Consider the following 26,960-nt stretch of genomic DNA (forward strand, 5'->3'; position numbering starts at 1 on the left):
TTGATGTTGGTGGATTTTTCAAACTGTGTCTATGAAAATTAAAATTTCTCATTTAACAGTAAGTTTTGGACAATGTCTCTGAGGTTCTAAACGGGTATGGTTGGAAATTCAGGCTCTTGACGATTTATCAGTATCATAACAATTGGGATGATAATAATAATAATAATAATAATAATAATAATAATAATAAAGCCAATTCAGTTTCCAAAGGAGTATGATACAGATGTTTTGCAACAGTCCCACGGCACCTGGGTGGAAGGTCATAGTCTGAGAGTCATACTCCCCTCTTGTCTGAGCACTGAGGTGTGGGGGGGGGGGGGGGGGTGAGGGGGTCAGCTGGAGCAGCCTGCAAGTTCCTAAATGAGGGGTTTGTCATGGTTTCCACGTTACCGAGCGATGCCACACATGGCAGGGGAATCGGGGGATTCGTGACCCTCTCGCTCTGCTGATGGTATTTCTGCACTTATAATGTGTGTGCCAGCATGTCTGCATTGACTGCGGATAATGAAAAACCAGCCTCAAGGTCTCCCTCAGCTAAATACCTGCTGTCAGAACCCCTCAGCTGCAACATTCCCTAGCATAGGACTGCGCGTTTCTGCAGCCTGCTGCTGGAAAGTAGGCCACACAGAGAAATTAAAGACGCCCACCATGCAGACAGAGAGGACGATCAGCCGTAAACATCCTAAATATCCATGCTCAGGTCAGACCTGGCCACACACCACAGCAACTGACAACAAGCTCCTCGGCATGCAGTAGACTATTCAGTGTTCATTCAGCTCTAATATAGTTTATGTGCTTCCTATAGGGATAAAATCACCCTGAGTAAATTGTAGAAATCAGTGACCATAGAGCACGGTCCACTGCACTGTCCATGTTTAAAGAAGGTATTCCTAATTTGTCGATTTCATATGTTCTACTCATGTCTCATATGGACATGAGTAGCCCCACCTACCAGCTGAATGAGGCGGTGCAAGGTGGGAGGAACAGCTCTCGTAAGAGCCAAAAAAATAAAATAAAATTAATAAATAACAAAAGGCTAGCTGTACCAGATTAAAGAAATTTCACAAGAGCAACATTTTTAAAGTGTTCTTATTCTACACACAACTGTAGTATGTTTCATAAGTTACAGTCTTCATAGAGATGGGTTTTTTAAGGCAGCAACAATCACATAAAATAAATCTTCCTTTACATTATCTGTGTAAAGTCAGTTGCTGTTGGTTTCCATGCATCTCTCTCTCTCTCTCTCTCTCTCTCTCTCTCTCTCAGTTGCCATAGAAATTGTCATGATGATAAACAAGGGAAGTCTGTGCTGTTTCTGATTTACAAGGAGTTTGGGGGAGGAGGGTGTCAAAAAAGGAGGGAAAAACTCCTCCCATCTGTGTAGCTTGTCAGATGACTGTGGGTGAGGTGGGTGGTGGGTGCAGAATCTTTGATGCAAAACCAAATGCACAGGAAAGGGACCCACAGCTGCCTATGACTCCCAGTGCAGTAAAGAGTGGTGCTACTGGTGCTGGTGATCAGTCTGTTCTACACCCACTATGACTGACACAGGCAGGCTATCCTGTGCTGGATGGAATAACTCTACTTAGCATACAGCATATTACAGCTGCAGGAAAAATCAAGGCCAGAGCACATTTTTCCTCACTAGAGAGAATTCCTCTTCTTAAACCCTCTCCAGATTTTCCAGGGGTTGTTTGTGCTGTTTTGGAGGATTGAGAAATAGGACACGGTCTTTGTTTACAGGACTACAGAAAATGTGACAGAACTGGGGAACCAGACTGTGGTCTGTGTTCAATCAATATTTGTCCTTAACTTGGCTTACTACTAAATGCGGGCATTACATTTCTTCTCAAACTCAGTTTGGTGAGTTTGTTTTAGTGATCGTGAGCTCGCCAAACTGACTGAAGAAAAAAAAGCCATTCTTTTAATTGTTGGTCAAATTTGAGGATGAATGTTGATTTAATCCCAACCTTTATCTCCCTCCATCAATATTCAGCCTCGGAACTGAATTGAGAGGCATGGCGTCCGATTGGTCAGTTTCTTAATGCCTGTGATAGAGGATCTTGAGCTTGTCAGAGGGAGAATTTTATTTAAAGACCTTTTTTTTTTTTTGTATAGTTAACAAGTGTGCCAGTTTAAATAAGGTAACTAGGTGGCAATTAATATTTTTTTCTTTATTATGCTTTTCCACTCCCCATACAAAAACATTTTGTATAGAAATCAAATTATTCAATTTAAATAGCACAAAAATACTGCTACCATGCTAACAAGTAAAAACAGAATTGGCTGCAGTATATATAGAAACCATTCTTCTGATGACACCACTTCTTCATGCCAAAAAGCAGATCCTCATCCCAAATCCCCCCTCATCCCATAGAGGGGGGGATGGGGGTTCTTTTGATTTAGTTCCTCCCCCAGAAATACAATGTTTGGCATTTAACTACGGTTCCAGAATTGGAAAATAAGGTCCTCAGATTCAAGGCATTCTTTTGTGATTTAACTGCTTTCAAACTGAAGGCTTCTGAAGGAAGATGCATTTCTCTGTGGGTAAACGGGACCCGTGAACCCTTTTTAATGCTGAGAATAAGGGCCAAGATCATACTTTCACGTTATCTGCTCCATTTGCTTTCCTCAGGAAAGTGCAGCACTGGTGGATCCTCATTGCAGCCTGTATATATCATGGCATATTAGCAAATCCGCCTGCTGTCTGCCTGCATGAGCTGCATGTGAAATGCAGTCCCCCACTTCAGAGGGCTTCTGAGGACTGCACTACTGATTCTCACGAATGTCTGCCAAGGAAAAGAAAACACTAGCAAGCCTGTACTTATATAACTTAATAATAACCGAATATTCTGTCTAGAACAGCTGCAATAATATTTTTCAGCAAAAACAAAACCCCCAATGATCATAATGTGGGATTAGGGGCAACTTTTGTTCGTAGATGGTCCAGTGGCAAGGGCATAATTAATGGAGGGATAGCGGGGATACAACACCCCCAATATTACAAAACAGGCCAACCGCCCCCCCTAGCATCAAGATCAAAAAAAAATATAATAAAGATGGGCATTTCATGTTGTGATTGGGATATACTGATCAGTAGTCAGAAGTACTTTCCCCTTAGAATTCAGTGGAAATGATAATTTCACAGCTGTTCTGCTGCTCTTCTCCGGTGAGGCAGGATAATTTGGCTTTTTAGAATGTTGGCCCGTGGTGGTATCGCAGGGCCAGTGATTAATGGCGTGGTCAGATATAGCCAAGTCATTAGTCTTTGTTGAGTGACTGGGACACGAGGTGTCGGGAGGTACGAGGCGGGTATATAAATATATAAACCAGCGGATATTGTGAGCGGGATCGCCGAGGCGGGGGGTCTGCTGCAGTCCCACCTCCGGGTCATGTTCCCTACTTAGGCGGTGATGTTATTATACGCGCCCCCCCCCCCCCTCCATAGGCAGCTGCTACATGTTTGATTTCTTCACAGGCTGCTGGAGCTGAAGAGCAGCCCACATGGAGAGCCAGGTAAAACCATTACGAGTCCAACTCCTTTCTGTGTCTGACAAGGTGGAAAGAACGATAATACACACACACACACACACGCACATGCACACCCACACGTGCATTAATGGATGTCATAAAAATACACGCACCATTAAAATATGTATTAGCATTGCAAATATTATTTCTTCCCCCTCCTGATTCAGTACGCATAAGGGGGAGGGGGGGGGGGGTGTTACTGTTCCTCCAGATTTAATTTCCGAGCCTTTTAGCCTGACCTTGCTGAACCACATTTGCATACGTCTCTCGCTCCTGAGAGACACACCTGCTGTCAGGTCTGATCAGCGCTCCCCTGCCTTTTCATCCTGAAAGGCGTAACACCGCCTTCAGATCGCTGCTTCGGCCCGGGGCCGCAGCCTTAACCTTGTTCTGCCACATCAGAGCTCTGCAGTCATCACCTCTGAGCCCCGCGCACGCTCCAGCCAATCCTAGCGCTCGGGCGCCGACTTCAGATCCTTGGCCCGTCGTGCCAAAGGTGCTCGATTTGATAAAGCTTTGTTCTCTGCTTGGCACTGCGTATTGCAGAGACTGAGAGAGGTAATGGTCCTGTGTGGAGATACACTCCTGGCAAAATAATTCTCTCTGCGCATAAATCGGAATAAAACAGAAACTACTGCACGTGAATTCATTCGAATTCCCGCTGTAATTCTTTCCTGGAAAATATTTGTGTCGCCCTCCATGTCCGTTAGCCACAAGCGAAGAATGCCGGTTACACAAACATGTAACATTTACGAATTCAGCATCATATATGGGATCATGCAGGTTTAGAAAAGGACTTTGATATTGTTCCTGCAAAGCAATGTTTCTGTGTATTTGCATTTCATAGAAGTAATCTCATTTTTTCCGGCTGACACTCTTGCTTCAATCAAAAGCGGTGACAACAGACTGATCAACACTGAAACTCAAGGGACAGACAGCATAGCCACCCCAAAAACAGCACATTAGAGTCCAGGCGATACTTTCATAAACGTTTCTTTTCCATAATATCAATTCCAAATCCTTGGATCGACTATGCATCTAAAATAAAGGGAAAAAACTGTATTTTTAGGAAGAAAATACTGTACTAAACCACCAGGTCCCAGGGCTTTGTAAATGTCCATTTGTTGTTTGCAAATTTTATAAGAAGGCAGAGAATTTATTTTTGTCAGCCTAGTGTGGTCTTGTTGGGTGTGCGCATACCTATATGTGTGTGTGCATGCACGTGCACGTGATTATTCAAGCAGGTGTGCACGTCTGAATCTGTTTTCCTGTACCACTGTAGTGTCCACACGTGTGTGTGTGTGTCAGAGAGAGAGAGAGAGAGAGAGAGTCCGAATCTGTGCTCTGTATTTCTGTTTCTGTGCTCTGAAATACCAATCCTGACACACAAACAGGCTGCAGTCACAGTAGCTACCTGTGTGAGCTGCTCTTTCGTTCATTAGTATTCAGCCCTACGCTAGCCAGGTACGCAATGACAAGCACCAAAGGCCAGAGTGTCACAGTTGCACTCAGCTGAGTAGTGTGCTGATGTCAGGCTTTTCCTCAGCACCACTCCTACAGATGTGTCTTCCTGCATAATGAGCCAGCGTGCTACCCACGGCTGTGCATCATCTTTAGTGTGGAGCTCCAGAAATGAACGGACAATAACCCGCCACAGCCATGCAGATGTGTTCTACTTTAATGGGAATTCCAGCCTTATTTCATTGCAATTTCTGGTAGTTGTCTGCAGTGTGTGCATGTGCTTTTGTGTGAATCTGTGTGTGTGAATGTGTTTGTGTGCGTGTGTCTGAGTGTGAGTGTGTGCGTGTGCGCGTGCGTGCAGGCGTGCATAAGTGTATGTATTTTAAGATCTCTTAAAATTAGGGGCAAGAACACCAAAGCATTAAAATGTGTAATTTAGCTCTTTGCATCACTGCAAAACACATTCCTCTGACAAAAGAGTGGTAATCATACATTATCCACCAATAGTAAAATACCCTTCATTGGAGAGTCGGTGTTTAATTTTTTCAATACGTGTAGCAGGTTTTTTCGGGTTTAATCCTAAGGCCAGCCATCCAAATAAGCCTGACAGGAGGCTTCGGCAGAGTGAAGAGACCAGGTGTTGTATTGTTCAGTGCCTCTGAATATAATTACAAAGAATAGTGGGATGAGAGTACTGCTGACGGATAGGGTGACCAGTAATGAGAAAGCATCTTCATGATAATGAATCATTTCTGAAAAGGACAAAAAAAATGCATAAAATAAATTAATTAAAAAATGCATTTTTGGAGAATTAATTTTGATTTTGACCCCGAACCAGAAATCTAATTCTTTTTGTGATTAGATGCTGATGAGATGGCTCTCGCTCCTTTGTATTCAAATTCATATTCATTCTAACTATTTGTAAGAAATTACAGAAGGGTGGTGTGTGGTAGCTATGGAAGCCAGGGTAACAACTGCATATAGCATCAGACTGGTACTCACAAAACATGTCTGCAACTTGGAAACGGAAACTGAGATGAAAGAGGCACTTTTATTTGCAATTGACAAAATAATCCGTCTGATTTTTGTTTTTTGGCAGCCATGAGGATAGGGCATTACCTTCGACCGCTCTGCATCCAGCTATATCAATTCCTTTAATCCAGGGCTGCCAAACTGACCTCCTGTAGGGTCGCAGTGTCTGCAAATTTTTCTCTTTTAATCAGCTAGTTTGGACCTTGGAAACAAAGTGTGTGGGATGCTTTATCCAATCAATGACTTGCATTAAGTGTCCAAGTACTGAAATTCAAGACTAGCAGACACTGTGACCGTCTAAGGCTTCTGAGTCTGACACCTCTGATTTTGCAAGTCTGTTCAGTGTGTGTGTGTGTGTGTGTGTGTGTGTGTGTGTGCTGAATATGTATACCGTTATGCAAGGAATTATGGGAATTTATTTCCCCATCAATCAGGCAATGGTAATATTTGTATGGTGCCAGTTAATACACAGCTTTTCACAATCGACCAAATAGCTACAGTAGACGTTCAGATCACAGTTTTAGAACATGACTCATGAGCATGGGCAGGGTATAGATCTGCCGCGTGACCCCTACCTTCTCTGCAGACTGCGCCGTGCCAAAGAAGATGGGAATGAAGGCGAGCCAGACGATGCAGGTGGTGTACATGGTGAAGCCAATTGGCTTGGCCTCATTGAAGTTCTCGGGAACGCCCCGGGTCTTGATGGCATAAACTGTACACGTCACCATAAGAAGAATACTGTATCCCAGAGAGCAGATGATCTGCAGGTCCGTGATGTCACACTTGAGCACCCCGCGGGCCTGGTCGGGGTTCATGGTCTTCTGTTCGTCGTAGTCCACGATGGTGTTTGGGGGGTCCACCCCGAACCAGATGAAGACCCCCAGCAGCTGCACGGAGATGAGGCTGGAGGTGATGGCTAGCTGGGAGGTGGGGCTGATGAGCCGGGGGGCGGTGACGGACTTCTTGCCCTGCTCGAAGATGCGGTAGATGCGGTTGGTCTTGGTGAGCAGCGCTGCGTAGCTGATGCACATCCCCAGGCCCAGGAAGATCCTTCGGAAGGAGCAGACGGCCACGTCGGGCTTGGCGATCATGAGGAAGGTGATGATGTAGCAGAGGAAGATGCCCGTCAGCAGCACGTAGCTGAGCTCGCGCCCCGAGGCGCGCACGATGGGCGTGTCGTTGTAGCGGATGAAGGTGGCCATGACGCAGATGGTGGCGATGATGCCCAGCATGGCCAGGAAGACGGGGATAACGGCCCAGGGCGAGTGCCACTCCAGCTTGACGATGGGGATGGGCTGGCAGCCCGTCCTGTTGGGGTTGGGCCTCATGTCGAAGGTGCACAGCTTGCAGGACGTCTCGTCGTGCTGGTACTGGTACCCGTCGCACAGCTCGCAGTGCCAGCAGCAGGGCATGCCTTTCACCATCTTCTTCCTCTGCCCCGTCCTGCAGGGCAGGCTGCAGACTGAGCTCGGGACCTCCAGCTCACCCTTAGGCCACTGCAGTTCCTCCAGCTGTAAAACAATAGAAAAGGTGTGAGCACCCCAAATTTATATGTCCATGTCCACACAATACAGTTCACAATATAGGAGGCAGAGAGGGGGAGGTTTATTGTCCTGAATTAGTCTATGGCAGATGAATCTGTGCTTGAATGAGATTCCCCATAATTCTGAAGTGAGGCAAATTCAAATACCATACCTGCACCTGTCTAGGTTGAAAAGGGGACAAGGGTGTAAAGAGAAGCTCTGGGTAAATTATGTTTTTGCGCTCACACATAGTACTCAGAGTCAAATCTTCTCAGGTCTGCTAACATAATTGAGCAGTCCATCACCATGGCTGTTCCTAAATTGGTCTGTAGTGGAATAATCTGCGCTTGAAGCAGGCTTGAATCCATGAGAAATTTATAGGATTAGGAATGGTATTCCCCTAACTCAACATACCCAAAACATCATTGTTGGAAATGACTATGCAAAAAAAAGGTTTTATGGCACTGTTCAGTGGCACTAAGTTAACACCAGTATAAATCAGTGTGACACTTTACAGCTCGCTGATAATGACAATATTAGCATTTTAAATAGGGCGTCATCATCTAAGCCCCGGTGTGCAGTTTTCAACCTGTCAAGTTTGGAGACTCCTTCCCTGGCCCCATGCAGAACTACAGAGACATACAGCACGGGGAGACCCTTTACACAGCCAGCATAAATCACAGTTGGAAATTTGTGGAGCATTTCGAGTTTAAATTCAAGTAAGCGTGTCACATTCTCGACAGGCCTTGCATGCTGCCAGCAGTTCCATGGCTCAGTTCTCGCTGAAGTCATCTTTGATGACCGCTGTATTTAATCTGACAGGTCGGCATGTGTGTTCCTGGTGAAAGAGGCTGCTGGATGGCACCACGTTGCGGTGCATGGATGAGCCTCCGATCAAACCCAGAGCGTACCAGTGGCCAGTAGCTCCATAGGGCGACTCACAATTGCCTATCACATCGCCCAGAGAATGGCAGAGTTCAATTGGATAGAGTGTAAATCTGAGGTGTGAAAAGAAGCAGCTGGTGACACCGCACATTTTTCAGGTGAACCGTGGATGTGTACACTCTCTGGAATCAGCAGTAGGGTTTGTGCAATTGGCCATTCCAAATTGGGGTGGGATTTTGATACACTAGGCCCCTTGTTGGGCACCATAAATTAATAAATACAAGATTTATTTCCACACACAGGGGACCAGCTGAATGCATAGCAAAGACATGGCAGTGACAGGAAAATGAGTGTACAGACTTACACATAGTATAGGCTTTCATATCAAGGTGGAATGTCAGACACTGTAGGCCTGGAATCAGTCAACACATTTTAACTCATGCTTACATGTAAATGCAAGTCATTGTTTTTGATTTAGTGAAATAATAAATGTATAAATAATTCTCGGATTTGTATGCAGAATTAAGGGCTCATTTTGGTAGAATATTGGGACATGCCACATTTATTTTTTTTGTCTTATAAAGAGCAACTTTAGCAGCATGGGATTTTTTATCAGCTCCCTGTCTGCTTTTTTAATAATGCAAGTGTAAAGTTGGTTGTGCTTGTCTGCAGCGGCTCACGCTCTGAGGTCAGAACACCAGAACACCGTGCAAATGCATGTGCATCCAGAGCCTGGTAAGCAAAGCTACTTCACGCACCCACTCCTACTACCCACCAACAACCCCAGTCTTTGCCCTCCTGCAAGTACAAGGTGACATTATGGCATGTGAAAAAAACATCATCAACGACCTGTTCCTAAAGAACACGATGTGTATGTATTTCATGATACAAAAATAGTTGGATTAATTATACGTATTTGTTTTTTTTGCAAAAGTTGCTCTTTAATGCATAAACCTTGCAACATACCACATGAATGGGATTTTAAAAATACCTTTATGATTGATAAACTCTTTATTTATTATCTACAAGGCCATATATTTAGATTTAGGTAAATGTGAAATGTTATTATATTCACTCTTTATCTGTATGACCCAAGGAGTCACAGACTCACTAGCATATTGATAACTTCACTGAAAACCTGCAGGTTCATATGCTATTCCATAACTTATTTTGTGTAGTCAGAACTTAACAAACTGATTTCACAGTGGAGAAAGCTCCATTTCATTCTGAAATGGTTTTGTGCCGTGGCATCAGTGTAATGCAGGACCATGCACTTTAATTTATTTCAAAATGCATTTCACAGCTGATTCATTAAACCTGCACCAAGCTGGCTTCAATGCAGCTTCCTCCTGAGCCTTCAAAGCGTGCATAAGGGGGTATTCCTATAACATTTAAGCCCTTTATTTACCCATACATAAATGAGTTTAAAGAATGAGCAATGAGGTGATTTTAATATGCAGTACATCCTGGGCTATTATGCGGGTTAGATAGCAGGGAACAATCCTAAAATGAAATAAAATTAGCCCAAGCTCTTCACTATTCCAAACACTGAGGGCCATATTCACTGTGTCTACGTTGTTAGTTCAGTTATACAAACTGTTAAACATTTCTGCCTTTTAAATGAGAAATGTGCTTTGCACAGGAACAAATATTGTGTTGATTTAAATATTTTTGCAGTGTATAACCTTGATTTAAAAAGGATTTGCATTGCCTATGATACCTTCAGTCACCATAGAGACAGCTGAATTTGCTCAGAGTGCTTGATATATTTACCAATACAAACATGGTGAATACATAAAGCGCCATCACTTCCGTGTGTAGATTGCGATAAAAGCACTTAAGAGGTGATGGTTCACAGAAGAAAAAATGCGTTGATTACTGTATGCTAGATAACTAAAAGCTACGTCGAGAAATCCATTCAATTTTGCATCTTCGCTTCTTTGAGGCTGACAGATATTTGACAAGAACACATATATAGTCTGGCAGCAATCATAGACCAACTACGTGCAAATGCTAACAAACTGAAACCCAGAGCAGAGGACGAGGGAGCAGAAGTAAGGCGTTGGTGTGTTAGCCCCTCCCCTCAGCCGAACAGTGCCTGCGTCAGAGCCTGTGGACTGTGGTGCGCCTGACTCCCTGTGGCAGTGTGAGAATGCCAAACCGACACCTGGGGAGAGCGGGATAAAAAGCCGCATCACACCTGATGATGCATACGGCGGGCAGGAAGGCAGGGCGTGCTGAGGCATTCCTGAACCAGAACAAAAAAAAAACACTGCTTTCCACAGCCTTTTAATCTGCAGCCTGCGGACCTGGAGTACACAAACAAGGGGAAATGTCATTTTCCTTACAATTCCCTCTCCCTCGCCCTCTTTCTCTCTGTCGCCATCTCTTTTTCTCTCTACCTCATTCTTTCTCTTTGTGTCTTTCTGTTTCTTTCTCCTCCTCCATCTCACTGTTTTTATCTCTCCCTCTGTACCTCTCTCCCCCTATTTCTGTCTCGTTTCCTCCCTCTCTTTCTCCCTCCCCTCTCCATCTGTCCACCTCCCTCCCCTGCGTAGTTCTCATTACGCTCCGAATCACCGCACACACAGTCACCCAAAACACACGAAAAGGGCTGACGCCACACATCTGAAAAATTCCATCTTTTAAATCCCTGGGTACAGGTGATTCGCAGGATGCAGTCTTTCGAAAATCAACTCCGTGACACACGGTAAGCCTGAATGGCAGGGCTGGCTTTACGAACGGTGTCATCAAACTCCAGTGCCGCGTTCAAGCAGAAACGCGGCCTCATGCTCTCGCACATACACCAGGGATCTCCTCACCAGGGGCACGTCTTACCCAAATCAATTATTTACATTTACATTCGACATGTGATACCTATCAGCGAGACTGCAAAGGCATTCAGTAATGGAGAGCAGAGTTATCGTGCTGTAGCAGCTTCCTTATTTCTGTCTAAAGATCTTGTTGGAATGATACAGTGATCACTGGTCATGGCAGGGCCACTGAGCTCCTTATACATGCAGTCCCAACTTTTATTTTTCTTTCTACCCACTCATTAGTCATCGGAATTTTAGTTTTTTCCCCTCCCCTACCTGACATCCATACCTTATCCTTATACCTGGAGCTGCGCTACTGCCAGCTAATGAATGTGCAGGCTGAGGGGGCGGGAGGTGCCTCCAGTACTGAGGTGAGATGGAGAGCTACAGCTAGAGAAAAGGAGAAAATCTCTAACTAGCTGGAGCATGTGCACGGGAGAGCACACAGCCAACAGTGACATATCATATACACTGTACCGCAGCTAAACAACTCAGTTTCACTCAGTTTCTCTGACTTTGCTCTTCAATTTCTTCTGGACGATTTAGCAAGTTGTAACAGTCATTCAGAGTGACAAGCGACTGGCTTCACCCTCCATCGTCTCTAAATTCCATATAGTAGTATAGACCAATTCAGACCAATTTGAAAAAATTGTTTGATTGACTGTCTTGGTCACTATGAACCCATACCCTGAGCCAGCCAGAGACGTTTTGCTCCCCCTACTGAGGCTGGTTCAGTCCTATGTACTATCAATGGAGTTTTTTCCTTGCTACTGTCACCCTAGGCTTGCTTTTGTGTGGTATTTAGACCATAGTCTTCTGTAATGCATATTGTGACAAATCCTTTTTGTGAAATCTGCTATTCAATTTGATTTGCAAAGTGGTAGTTGTGTTATTTCCACACGGCTCACGACTAACTGTACATTTTAAAATATTCTCCATCCAGAGGTGTTCCTGGATAAGAACTTTGCTCAATGACAGTTCCACAGTCCTGGACATGAAATATCATCCAGCCTTCTGGTCAGAAGCCCTGTACTCTACCACAGCACCACTCTACCACCCCCTCCATAACTGTGATGCTATTAATCCACAAGACCCTTCCAAATCATTAGTAATTTATGTGGAATAATAATAATACCCTGATCACGGAGGGCTTATGTTCACCAGCTTTCATTAGAATCATTTAAATTAACTGCCAGAAGCTGGATGAAGTTTCGCTATATAATCGATTAATAAGTGAGAAAATGGATCAGGAGGAAATAATCTGTAACACATACATTAAATCACTAAACCCACAAGTAAGTTTCATGCATAATTTTTCAATATCCCCTTCCTGTATTCTAAAGCCACAATGACTTAAGTTGAGCCATAGAATCGGCTTGATCACTGGTCTCCAGAGCCGAGGACCACGGGATCAGGTCCCCACAGTACATTACTGGATGAATGCTAAATCTGAGCCGTTAAGGCGTGGGTATAAATACCGACTTTGTGCTTTAAAGCTATCTGTCTTCAGCCAACAATAGTCCGTTGATTTACACTTCACACATGCATTATCAGCTAATTCCCAATTTAACCTCCAAACTCATTTCTTCTCTTTTTTTCCCTCATTAACCAGAATGTATAGGCTGTATGAGGGCACATTCCCTGCACACAAAATGAAAATGACTCCTACTTGCCAATGACTTTACAGTGTATGGGAAAATATCCTAATTCTTTCTGCTTTCATATTGCTATATATATATATATATAATACACAGCCTTGACATATATTCATCACATTTTAAAAAGCCCATATTTTCACAATATATGAGAACGTATTCAATTTATGCAAGACTGAGTTGAGAACACCTTCTTTGAATGTTTATTAACTTCAGTTCTGATCTCTACCCGAAGCAGTGTAGGCCCACCACCATGGTCTAGCTTTAGTCCTCTCCCAAAGCTCATCATTAGCAGAGTGAGGAAACTGTAATGAGATTAACTGCCCTGTTTCTATGGATACAAAACAGAATCCCTCTTCCTGGCCTTAAATGTTGTTTCTTAAGTTTTGAAATGTCAACGAGTTTCACTGAACCGCAGTGAAACTCGTTGACAAAATAGACTGCACCTTAAAAATGGCTTCATGGGCCACAAACATTTATCTGTGCACCACGGACACCCCCGCACCCCTCTGTGCTTTGACTTGCACAGGGGGAAATTGTCTTGTTTTTAAAGCGCCCTTATTTAGGCGCAATGCTTACACTGTGTGACTGTACTGTCAAACGGCACAGCCATCATCAGAGCTGACACCCGGTTCGCAGTCCCTCCCTCCGGCTCCGCCCACTGATTTAATCAAAGGGAGTCTGTCTGCTCTGCTGCTCCCTTTTATTGGTGTTTTGCAACAGTGATTAACTCCACTATTCAAGCCCCCTTCCTTTAAAGATCCCGCAGAAAGCCTCGGTCACACGGCGCACTCGCACACGCCGACCAAATTATCGTCAAACAAAAGCCGACGGGAGAAAGCTGAAAATCAGGGAGGGCTTCGCGGACATAAAAGATAATACGCAGAAAGGGAAAACATATTAGCGTTTCAGATTTTGATTTTGCTTCTCTCCCAAATATGCATTAAGGTAATTTGGTTGCATTGTGTGGACCTTCCTTGAAATTGGCTGAGAGAGAAGTCATTTTCAAACTGACGGTGTAGCCTATCTTTCCTGCACAACAATGTAGAGTTGCCATGGCAAATTATATTCAGAAAAATGCGAGACCCTCACGCGCAGACTATGCAAGCTATGTACGCAGCGAGGAGAAAATAAACATCGCTGGCAGTTTTTCACACTTGCAGGATGACCAGTTGCAGAACCCACACAATTATGTTCCCATTCCAACCTTTATTTTGTAACTCGCAGACGAGGAAAACACTTCACAGCTCGGCACTGGGAGTAATGCGCTTTGCATGCTAATGGTGATATTTTTACAGCACATATTTGCAATGGAGGCGGTCACATGTCTCTCTGGAGCCTCTGTTGATTCATGAGCACATTACCCACTAAAATACTGTGACTTCTTCTTCATGAACTTGATATTTGTGCATTTGCAAAGAGGCTTTATAAAAAGGACAGGGTGATGAAAGTGTCCGGGGGCAGGGGGAGTGGGGGGGCCTTTTAGGAGATTTCAGTGCAACAGAAACTTTCCATTACTGCAGGTGGCACAAACCAATCTTACAGGAGACTTTTAATAAAACTGACATGATCTGTGAAAGTGAAACATTTATAGGACATTTTACATGGTTCACGGGTGAGGCTTAAATCCAGAAGGCTACCAGAAGGTTCTGTGACAACTGAGCTGCCTGTAATGTTGTGATGCATGGTGTTGAACATCCTAAGAACTGAGACATCTCCTCAACGAATCAATACCATGATGGCATGGTTTCATTATTGCACCTCCCTGTCTCCCTCTCTGTTCATAATGACCATGACTTCAATGCTTGATGAGGGTCGACCTGCTCGATGTTCGCCAATGCGCTATCTCCTGTGTGCTTCCTCCAGCCAAACTGATGACGTCTGGCACAGCGATAATCACGTGGTATTTCACATGTAGCGCATTACGTGCGGCACTGCGGGGGACCTGGGCTCATTATTGGTGTGCCGTACACTGGGCCCTGCTGCATAATCTATAGACCCCGTCATGCTTTTCAGAGAGGAAGTAGACCTTAAGCAGCGCTCAAAGGTCAACTCTCCTGAGGTTCACCCTGACCTTTCACAAGGCTGTAATCTGGGTCCTCAGAGTTGAGGGAGTTATTTGGGTTTCTGTGTGGAGGAGATTAAGGCACATGGGTTCCCCTCACACTTAATTGGAGAACTAGGTCAGTCCCATCGGTGATCATCGATGTACATTTCTGACAAGAGTATCCTGGCGCAAGCGGATGTGTGTTTTAGAGTGTGTGTGTGTGTGTGTGTGTGCATGTCTGTGTGAGGGTAGTGGGTGGGGGGAGGGCATGTATACACTTTTGCTTTCATGTGTGGACAAGAGAGATCAAGAAAAACAAAACATACATGTATGTCTATCAGTTTTATGGTGATACCAATTTTATCTCTACTCTAAGCATTAACAAAATATGCTCATTCAAATCTTGGCTGTCACCAAGCCATGTATTTGTTTTATTCAAATAATTTAGAACTGTAGCGATCCACCAAGTTCATTCCAGAATCTTCATTCAGACATAACTCAACAATAACAGTCAGCCCACATGTTATCTTGGACAATGAGCACAATTTAACCATGTTGTTGTGTTTGCACCTTTGTGCAGAAAACAAGCTTGATTATGTAGCCTACCATTAGACAAACAGGAGTAAATGCTTTGAATTGCATGTCTGTTTATTTATTCATCACTTTCGACAGGTCGCGCATCTGGATGTCTGTGGGTTGCAGTCATCAAATGCAAAGGATTTGCAACCAAGTACTAAATATGATGACTTTATTTCAGATGTTAATTTGTCCAATTACTTCTGCTCTACTAAAACGGAGGGACTATGTATTAAATGGGCTGTAATTCCTATAGGGATCACTTGATATGGATGTAAATACCCTCACATTAAAGCTGTCAGTCTGCACTTTAACCTCATATTCATTGATTCAATGTTCTGGAGAACAGAGCCAAAACAACAGAAATTGTGTCACTGTCCCAGTGCTTTTGAATTTTACTCTTAATATTCCCAGTTAAATGTACACTGTGAGTGCAACCGTCCTTTTACCTCATGCTGAGAGAATTTAAATATTTTATGTAAGCAATGAAACAAAAATTAACAGAGCCCTTAACAACAATTAAGGTCAGATTTAAATGCATAAGGACTGAACTCCATAAGGAGTTCTTATTACGTAAGGCAGAATGCATAAAAAGGTTTACAGATACATGCAATATTCATTATCCTCCACAAGAAGTGCTTCACCATGTAAGCCCAGGCCCAAGTAAAACATTACATTATTGGTTTCGCAGACACATCTATCAAGGACAACATATCACTGATTTATAAAGCATTATATTTTACCAAACCAATCATAAAAAAGTGCCCTGGGGCACAACAGCGATGTCTCTGCTAGGATCTGAATCTGAGATGTTACGGTTAAAAACCCAATCTCCAAAGCACAACTAGCCTAGCGTCTCAGTTCAGATACTGCGGTGGATGGCATGCTGGCACATGAAAACTTCAGGGGGAAGGAAAGGAGCATTATTAATTGGCCGTATATCCTGGTAAGGGCTGCCTCGGAGCCTTCACAGTGTGGGCAGACCCCGCGCTCGCCCGGGGCTACGAAGGCTGCAAGTTTTCAAGCCGAGCAAGTTTGCGTAAGCGCGTGCATTATTTATACCGCCGCATGAGCGCGTCATCGCAGCGCGTGCTGTTTACAGTAGCCCCAGCGCAGTGCAGAGGAGGCGCCGCCCGTGTCCCCGTCCCCGCGTCCCCGTTCCTGCGTCCTCTCTCGGGCCAGCCGCCTAAAATCACATTTTTTTCCTCAAGCGCGGAGAAGGGGAGGCGGGCTCCGGCAGGGCCTGTGTGCTCTTTGCAGGTTGCCTGGAGACGCGTCCATTCACAAAGCGTTAGCGCGCACTGCAGCGTCGCCATCCTTCACGTTTCACTCTCCCCTCTTTTTCTCTCTGTTCTCACCGCGAGCCGATACCCCCGTACGGAAAAAGGGATTTAATATAGAGGGACGCATACATGAAATTAAAGCACCCGGTGTTTAGCTTTCATGAAGGGAACACGTTTAAAAATAAAACAGAAGACAGAAGCGACAATCTAATGCAAGCAGCCACTGAATGAGAACTCCTTCAGGTCTGAGGATTACTGCCTGTGTGGAGGAGCTGGTGCGCAAATGATGTGTTCAGGGGGAGCTGTGGGAAGTGCTCAGTGCTCTGAGCATTGCTCACTTGCTTAGCAGACCCCCTTTTCCACAGCAACGCACGTAACTCCCTTTTCACACATTTATCATTTTACACAGCTGGGTATTTACGGAAGCATTTCAGGCAACGCACTTTCACTCAAGGGTACAACGGCAGTGCCCCACTTAGAATTTGAACCCGCAACCTCTCAATTATAACCCCTGTTCCAGCGCCGTTGTGTTACACAGCCTCGTTTGTGGGCCCTGTGCCAAGCAAGGCCCTCTGCTTCCTGTCCCCTTTGTTCTTCCTCTCCTTCTGATTTCAGAACACACTCCTTAATAGGCCTTTGAAAAAGCCCGGCCTCACCCTTGTGGTAAGAATTACAGTCAATAAACAGTGAGCATTGTCTGTCTATCGAGGCTGACATTTTCCCAAACAAACAAACAAACAAACAAAGAAACCACACCGACCACATGGATCTGATCCTCCATACAAAGTACCCCTGAAAGGATGTGTAGGGCGATGCAGCCTGGTGGATATGCACTTTCTCTGGGATATAAATCATTATTGTCTATATTATTCTAATAACTAATTTTACTGTGCATACTGACATAATCACAGTAGGCTAATGAGTATAATAGGAAAATGGAAAATTATCAATCCAGTAAACACAACGTCACAAAAATGGTCCAGCCTACTTTCCATAGTCTCTTGTGGTAACTTCCTTAGTTTTTGGTTTGGCTTGTGAGTTAAGACGGCATACGTAAAAGCAGTTGCACGCGTATCCGTGTATGCACGCACACAAACACACGCACGCAGATCTGGTGGGCGAAGAAGCCTCCCTGACACAATGCTGCTTTCTGAGTCATTTTTCCACTGCTGGGGAAGCAATGCCGCTTTCCCCACAGCACCTCGCCCTTGGTCATCGAAGGGCAGAACTGCACTGCCTGGAAATATCTCTGAGCTTCTCTGCTCCTAATTGTTTCTTATGTGTATTTAGGGCATATAGCAAACAAACAAAGCTTCAATTAAAACTACAGCTGTGAGAGGCAGCACGTGAGGCACTGGGGAAATTAACGACATTCTTGGTGAAGCTCCGTGTTTATACCGAAGCCGCCATTATATCTCATTTGATTGAAACCGTTACCATGTAATCAAAAGGCGCGCTTTTCATTCGTCGCACGTACAGGAGAGGCCTGCGGCAGCCTCGCGCATTTCAAACGCCACGTCGAGGAATTCGGCTTGAAAGGATTTTCAGCCTATAAGCCCTTCAGAGAGGAGAGCATGTTGAGCGGGTGCATATCTGTACCTGTACCAGAACCTGTACCTGAAGAGAGGGGTATTACTGTGCAGTCCTACTCAGGGCTAAGGGGAAGATGTCCCCCTGTGCTTGTGCTACGGTACACAGTGACACACCTGCAGCCCTGTGTTTCATGTTTACCTTGCGCAGACTGCCAAATTAAAACTCAAGTGTTTTCCAGGGAAACAACTTTAAAATGGCAACTTACTGGCCAATATGGGTCTGGGCTCTATAACAATTTAAATCATTGCTTACTTATTTAAATGGGTCGCTGTTTTAATGAAGTAATCCACTTCAATCACTGTATCCACAATAAATCTTTAATCAATATTTAAGAAAAATATTCTTAAATTTTAAACTTATTGTTTAAAATGAAGGCATTAATGAAATGTTTATGCCTGTTACATTGCCTCTCAGAATGAGAATGTTGACTGATTTCAATAAATCATTAAAAATGATATATGAATGAATATGTGATTGAACCTGGCCAGAATCAAGGAATACCCTTTATTTTCTGTGCTAAGTTGTACATGACAAAGTCTGTTCTTTTCCATTTTATTTCCCATCTTAATGTATACTGTAGTGTTGCAATCTTGATATTCTCTTGATATTTTACTCTGACTTCTTTCATTAGCACTCATGATATCATTAATAATCTCAAACTTAGCAAACAAAATGTATTTGTTATTGATGTAGCAAACACTCATTAAATGATGCTAAGCTACTTTTGAACATTTTCCATTTTGTTGCTTTTTCTCCCCTCCTCCTTATCTCAGAATGCACTCTTTTTTTGGCGCTGGACAAAGCCAGGTCTTTTCATTGTGGGGAGGAGGTGTGCACGCCCTGGCAGGCTATGGGAACTTGCATTCGCAGCAATGTTAGTCCCAGAACATAATGTCTGTTGTTCAGGTCTCGTGGCGCGCCTCTCTGTGACGGTATTGATTTTAGTGCTAGCTTTACCTTTATCTCCAGTCGCTAGTGACGGTTCTCTAACCGTGTTAAATGCAAGGTCTGTCGCTCACGTTGCTTAAAAGCACCTGCCAAATACCTGTATTGCAAATTACAAACAGGTTTAATTGTTTCAAATTAGATTAGACCTTGGATTGCAATAAAAGTCTTGCGATGGAAGACTAGGTAAGGGAGACTGAGGTGTGAGTGGGGACCTAAAGCAGGAAGGAGCTCATTAAGCAGGACGAGCCTGCAGACTCTGATCTTTCACCAGAGTTCCCACAGGGTCAGTCTCAGCCCAAGAACACAACCCGGCCTCTCCATATAGGTGAAAGGAGCAGCAGCCCATTATCTTTAACAGTGAGCCTGATGGACATGTGCATGCGCACAGAGACATGGACAGATACATACGGGGAGAGTTCTCTCTGTGGAACATTCTGTCAATTAGATGCACAGCATCAGTTGGTAATATTGAGTACTGTGTGAACCTGATGAATTTGCATATACACAGGTTTATACAATTTGCCTCCTGCTATTTGAGTTAATATGCATTATTATTATTATTATTATTATTATTATTGTTTTTATTATTATTATTATAAGTAGTAGTAGTAGTGGTGGTAGTAGTAGTAGCAGTAGCTGTAGCAATAGCAGTAGTAGTACTAGTAGCATATTTGTTTTTGCTATGACAGCTTTGTCCTGTTTCACCGTTCTCGGACAGATGTCCTGTTTATACAGGAGAGGACATTGCTGTCATTATTTTGCTGACTGAAGTCAAAGTTCCATGCATTAATATCTTTAAAATGTGCTTGTCATTAAAAGGAACGCTTGACCTGAAGAGGATAAATCCATACATACAATTTACATCATATTATTGTAAGCATAGCAGTTATTTATGACTTAACTACAGACTATAAAAACTGCATGCAGATACATTCTAGATGTACTGTAACAGACTTATTGTACACTTTGCTGGTTCATCTTGCTGTAATAATTTGAATTACTGTCCATTTTACCAGTGCTAATTGGTGGAATGGTTGTGACAAGCTACAGGACGTGTTCCAAGGACTGGAAGCAACTACGATAAAATTTAATTAATTACACTTGATTTACATTAAATTCGTAAAAAAATGTTTCTTAGTTTCAGGGTGGCCACCAGTACAGATTTCATGGTCGGGCTGTCAGATGCTGGCGTCAGAGTGTACAAAAGATTTTTACACTGGAAAATCAGTTCCTTGAGCTCCAATGCATTTCCCTACTAAATAAAGCAATGGGACAACATGTTCAGTTTTAGATTTTACACAAAGGTAGTCTCACTTTACTCAACAAAAAAATATGCAAATTCCGATTAATAAAAAAACAAAGGGGTATGCGTTCTATTAAATGAATGCAAAATTTAAAAAAAGAAAAATTTGGGTATTCTCCCAAAAGAGAATGTGAATGCCCATCGATGCAAAATGATTAATTAACAGATAATTTACCACACAATGCATTCGTGAGCCGTGCGCTGGAAAATGAAAGGGGAATAACAGGTTGCGGTGCCACTGGTTTGCGGAATGAAATCGTTCGGAGCAGCGGATCCTGCCAAACCATTAGAACCCGATAACAAACTTCAAACCCAGAAATTGGCAGCGCTTTCCGGCCCTATTATACATTTGATGTGTTCATAATAAACTGTGCTCCCCGGGGGCCAAGAATCTATCTGTACATTCGTGCAATCCGAGGTTCAATTAGAGGCTGGCGTCTTTTAAAGGCGCTGATTATGAAGACACGCCTTTAAAATGTCCCTGGAAATGATCTGGAGGGAAATACGGCTCGCTCCACTGCTGCACTCTCCACTGCTCCACTGCTGCACTCTCCACTGCTGCACTGCTGCACTCTCCACTGCTGCACTGCTGCGCTCTCCACTGCTGCACTGCTCCTCTCACTGCTCCATGCTGCACTGCTCCACTGCTCGCCCTCTCACTGCTGCACTGCTGCGCTCTCCACTGCTGCACTGCTGCGCGCTCCACTGCTGCACTGCTGCGCTCTCCACTGCTCCATTGCTGCACTGCTCCACTGCTGCGCGCTCCACTGCTGCACTGCTCCACTGCTGCACTGCTGTACTGCTGCCCTCTCCACTGCTGCGCACTCCACTGCTGCACTGTTGCACGCTGCACTGCTGCGCACTCCAATGCTCCACTGCTGCATGCTCCACTACGGCCCGCTCCACTGCTGTGCGCTCCACTGCTGCGCACTCCACTGCTGCACTGCTGCGCGCTCCATTGCTGCGCTCTCCACTGCTCCACTGCTGCACGCTCCGCTGCTGCACGCTGCACTGCTGCACTGCTGCATGCTCCACTGCTGCACTGCTGCACACTCCACTGCTGCACTGCTGCGCGCTCCACTGCTGCACTGCTGCATGCTCCACTGCTGCACTGCTGCACACTCCACTGCTGCACTGCTGCACGCTCCACTGCTGCACTGCTGCACGCTCCACTGCTGCACTGCTGCACACTCCACTACGGCCCGCTTTACTGCGAGCTCCTGCTGAGTCAGCGCGAACGGGAGGCTCTTCACGTCTCGGATAAATAAATAACCAAATGCTCACAAAGGGGGAAAACAACGGGATTCAAATGAAGCCTGTATATCAAGCACGGAGCTGCTATTGAAAAGCCAAACTGTGGACAGCTACGAGGAATGCAGAGAAAGAGAGGGACATTCTTCCCTCTACCCGTTCACATCCAGTGTGACTGAGAAACATGTCACTACATGACCACAATTCACGGTCAAAGGACAAAAGTCTTTTTTTTCCATTATATCAGCGGATATAGGCGTTTTGTTGTAAAACGTTTCTTTCAGCTGTAGGAATTTTACTGGTATCTTCTGGGTAAAAGCAATTAACTGGTGTGTTTGATGGAGGTCTGGTGTATAGCCTCTGATGCCTAGGTCTGATATTCTCCGTGAAGCAGTTTCCCCTCCCTTCCCTGTACTCACGTTGAGCTGCAGCGTGTCCATCCACTGCCCGACCACCTTGTACCCCGGAGAGCTGTTGTTGTTCATCTGGTACTGGAACAGGTCGTAGCGCCCCGGCGCGTCACCGTTCCTGTTGAACGTCACAGATGTGCCTGCGCTGCCTGCAGGAAGAGAAGACGGTGACACGTGAAGATCGCCATTTTTCACTTCACTCGGGCCAGGGCCTTGCTTTTGAAACGGCTTGACACTCGAAGCATTTTGAGAAAAGGCAGTCTTTTATGGTAATAGTTAACAGACATCACTCTGTTATATTGCTCTTCCCTTCCTCTCGTTACCTTTGTGTTTCAGTGACCCAGAGACTGTTTCTCTTGCAGGCTTTGGGACACATTACACTTCAATGCAGTGCTGAGCATTTGTGTGTGTGTGTGTGTGTGTGTGTGCATGTGTGTGTATGCCTGCGTTCATGCGTGCATTTGTGTTTGTCCCTGTAGATCTAGTCTTAGCTGATACACCAACCTGCCTAAACGGAGCACAGGAGCCTAGCCAGGACCTAATTAAGTCACAGTTTTAGAAAGTTACAAGCAGGATAAGCCTTTTTGAAGAGCTGTGCTGGATGCTCAAAGAGAGACTCTGTGGGGAATAAAAAGACTGTGTTTTATGACCCGTTACTAATTAGTCTACATCAACAAGTTGCATTTAACTTGTGAGTAGTTTTTAACTAAAATAAAGCTGTGTCACTGTTCACTAAGAAAGCTAAGTAGCTAGGTAGTGTGTAAAAGTGTGCACCTAAAGTGTGTTACTAAAAGTAAAACAAAAGGTAGTTATTTCCAAGGGACAGAGTAGATGTACTGACAGGTCTTTCAGAAGAGTACTTTTCCAGATGTCAGTCTAGATTAAGGCATGCTTTTGAGGCTCTACAGAGAAAGCTTGGCAGCTGTGCCATCTTTAGCCGCTTCATATCCATCGCTGAACTGGCTGCCTGTGCACCTGTGTTGGGGGGTGTGCAGGGGGTGGAGAATCTGCCTTACATCCGTAGCCACACTCCTCATCCACACATTCAATTACAGATAAGTGCACAGGTGCCATGGTGTCATGAGGCAGGTACCGCCACTATAAACGTGAACACTGACACCAAGCCTTCCGTCTGAAGCCTCGTAGGTGGAGGTGTCGTCTTTTGTTTAACCAACAACAACAAAACAAAAAGAAACACCAATGCGCGAGCCAGTCCAGACTGTCAGCCGTGTGCATTCCAGTGTGTCTGTGGGTTCCGCCGTATATTGTGCACGCGCTCACCTTTATTGATTTTCCTTCGCGGTTCGGATTGCGCGGCTTTTCAAAAGCCGTCGCCGAGCAAAGAGAGCTGTCAGTCACAGAAAAAAAAAAACAAGCCTATCTCGGAGCTCACAGCAATGCTGTGGAACTAAGCGCATTGTTTCCCTGCGTCTGTTGATTTGGACTCAAATTGACAGCTACGCACCGCTGGCTCTGCTCTAGTCCTTTTAGATATAATTAGTACCGTCTCTCCTAACCTTAGCTTTAAGGCCTTGTCACACGTCACAATGTTTGATTTCCACCTCAGGAGTTTCGCTATAACAGTGGCTTCCGCCCGATAAGCATAGCAGAATAACGACCCGTAACATCAGGGCATGGTGATTAGAATAAAGGAATCAAGAGTCAAGAAATGTCTACCTGTGGCAAACAATGATGAAGTATGGAAGGTAAAACTTATACTACGGGTGGTAGTGTAGTATAATGGGTAAGGAGCTAGTCTGGTAACCTAAAGGTCGCAGGTTTGATTTCCAGGTAGGACACTGCTGTTGTACCCTTGAGCAAGGTACTTAACCCGCATTGCTTCAGTAAATATCCAGCTGTACAAATGGATGCAATGTAAAAAATGCTTTGAAAAAAAAAAATATGTAAGTCGCTCTGGATAAGAGCATCTGCTAAATAGAGTATGTCCCTATGAAACACAATGGCACTTAATATGTTACAATATATACATGATATGTATTTAGTTTCCAGTTTGATCACAACTGATTAAAAGGGCCTTTATCACCCTATTAGTATTCACAGTACTAGTGCCGCCTGCGTGTCATGCTGTAAATATGTGGTTCAGAAAGAGGCCTCTTAAATGTTTCTTTTTTTCAAGAAATTTGTATGCGCAGAACTATGAAGTATTTTCATCTTTACACTGGAGGCTACAGTAAAAAAAAACACTCTGAAAAGGGCTAAAGCAACCAAACTTCAAGTGTTCTTTTCCCCCTCTTTTCACATGAATTTGTGTGTTGTGCTCTTTCATCTCTCACACTTGCACACTGGAAAAGCTCTCTTCATGTACCTGCTACTAGATTAATCACCCCCTCCCCCCACCCCTCAAATTATTATTATTTTTTTTTTTTGTTGTTTTTGCTTTTGCTATTTCCATGAGGGGAAAAAAAAGAAAATTACGGGCTCTGCTAATGGTTTAGAAAAACCCTGTTAATATTCGAACAGTATCAAAATTGGTGCATAATTGTCACGGTTCCCGTTCCCGATCACCAGATGCCGTCTCCTCCCCCGCCCTAGTCCCCATTTTCGGTTCACCTGAGTTTGCTGACTAATTCTGCACACCTGTTGGCGGGTGTATGTAAGCTTCATTCCTTGGTCTTTGTGCTCTCTTACATGTCAGTCTGCTCGTCACCCCGTGTCTAGTTTTTGCGTGCTATTCCTTCCTCGTTTGTTATTTTGCGTTGCCGGTTTCTACGTTTTGACGTTGTGTTGCTGTTTTTTTTTCCCCGCTTACGACTGCCTGTTAATCGCTGCGCCTGGGTCCCATTCCTTTTATTGAGCCGTCACAATAATGGCCTGTTCTCAAAATGAAGACCAGTCCACTCCAGTCCATCCTGCTACCATCCTGGATCTGTCATCATGTAATTAGACCCCAGGCATCCAGGCAGATGAACTCACTTGTAGACTCCCCCTTCGGACTCAGCAGATTCACTAAGTGTTCCTTTATGTCTGAACACACTGTAATGTCATGTTTCTTTTTTTTTTTTTCTCTCTCTATTTTTCCCGTCCTTTGAAATGTAATATTGTTCATAATGATTATGCCCTTTGATCTATCAGGGCAGCAAGCTGCAGATCAAAGGCAATCATGACCAAGTTCATATTGGAAATCAACACCGCGTGTCTCGAGAGCTTGCTTTGGATGGATCCCCTCCCCTTTGTCCTTCCCATGTTTCTTTTTTTTTTTTTCATTTTTTAATCAATAAGCAGTCTGAAAATATATTCAAACACATGAAGCATCCCATAAAAAAATCATATTACAAAGATTACCAGCCAATATCTTAGGCGGAAAGCCAAAATATGGACCGTTCCGATTTACAGCATACACATTTAAAGATGAACGCCACTCTGCACCCGCAGTGAGATATTTCAGTTTATAATGAACACGGGCTGTTCTAATAACCAGCAACTCACAGCCAATAACACCATACAGACATTTCATAAAGGACCTTTTTAAAGCTCTTTATTGCTTTTATTTATTAGCTTAGTAATAAGTATAATTATCTGTCTGAGAACTATGCATGAACTGGCTGAATTTCACCTTTAAAAAGGGCCATGTACGCTCAAGATTCAACACAAGGATCTCACTGAGCATGACGATGAAAAGACCACTCAACCATTCAGTTTTATTTTTCTCTCGATGGCATGGCGTTGTAAGATCGACTTTCAGCTTGATGCCAGCATATTGTATGCTTGACACTTATTGTAACTGTCATTTTCTTAAATTGGCATTTACCTATAATGAATCTCAAATCACTGTTGCTTCCACTGTTGGTGGACACGTTCATATAATGTGATATAACACATCTCAGTCTGATTCATTTTACATAGAACTATAATGGGTGCAGAACCAATTATTAATTTTCTATAGAAGACCTGTCTATTTCTCTTAAAATCCACAATGCATGCTACTGCCATGAACACCTTTCATTTCCTCATTCATGGGTAATGTACCCCTGTGCTGGACCCCTGGTTTCTTCTGTTTAGACTTAGACTCTTTACTTGTTTTCAAAAAATAAAAAATAAAAAACATTATATACAGCATTGTGTGGTTGGCACAACGTGATGTCTAGATGTGATGGAACTTTAGATGAGAAATTCCCAAAGGACGGGATTGGACAGGATGTAATTCCCTCACTTAACACAAGCACAGGCTTCAGCCAAACAGCAGCTACCCTTCTCCAAAAGGGCAGACCCACTATGACGAGGACATCAAAGCAATGACTGCCTTTTGATCTCGCATTGCACTGATGTAGATGACCTCAAAGATGTGCACTTAATTGGGGAGTAAAAGTATCTGATGCCCAAAACAAGCCTCTGAAGTGAGGCAACTGAGATATCCAAATTTCACCCCGTGAGTCAAATAGGAAAACATGACGTAAATGCATAAAGTAAATTGTTTAGCCTCATATTCATTTTATAATTCCCAAGAAACTTGATGGAGCCCAGGTAAATGGGCTCCCGCAAGTGAAATTTAAATGCAGGTGAACATGTTTTGGAGACTAAGTAACTCAAAGACAAACCTATTAGTAATTTAGTTTCATTGCACACGTGCTACACAGCCATTACTACACATACCTTGCCTCTAATGATGTCAGCAGCTTTCTCTGTTT

The 26,960-nt window shown here is 44.0% G+C and overlaps 1 protein-coding gene across 2 annotated transcripts in view; it reads right to left on the reverse strand.

Annotated features, from left to right (window-relative positions):
* grm7 (glutamate metabotropic receptor 7) overlaps positions 1–26,960 on the reverse strand; it is a 191,011-nt gene that overhangs the window by 23,678 nt on the left and 140,373 nt on the right. For both annotated transcript variants that reach the window (XM_064305048.1, XM_064305047.1), the window contains exons 7-8: positions 22,324–22,463; positions 6,600–7,535 (exon numbers count right to left, since the gene is read on the reverse strand). In XM_064305048.1, the coding sequence (XP_064161118.1) occupies positions 6,600–7,535; positions 22,324–22,463 (1,076 nt within the window). The remainder of the gene's footprint in view (positions 1–6,599; positions 7,536–22,323; positions 22,464–26,960) is intronic.

The sequence above is a fragment of the Anguilla rostrata genome, chromosome 13 (genome assembly GCF_018555375.3).
Source record: "Anguilla rostrata isolate EN2019 chromosome 13, ASM1855537v3, whole genome shotgun sequence".
NCBI lineage: Eukaryota > Metazoa > Chordata > Actinopteri > Anguilliformes > Anguillidae > Anguilla > Anguilla rostrata.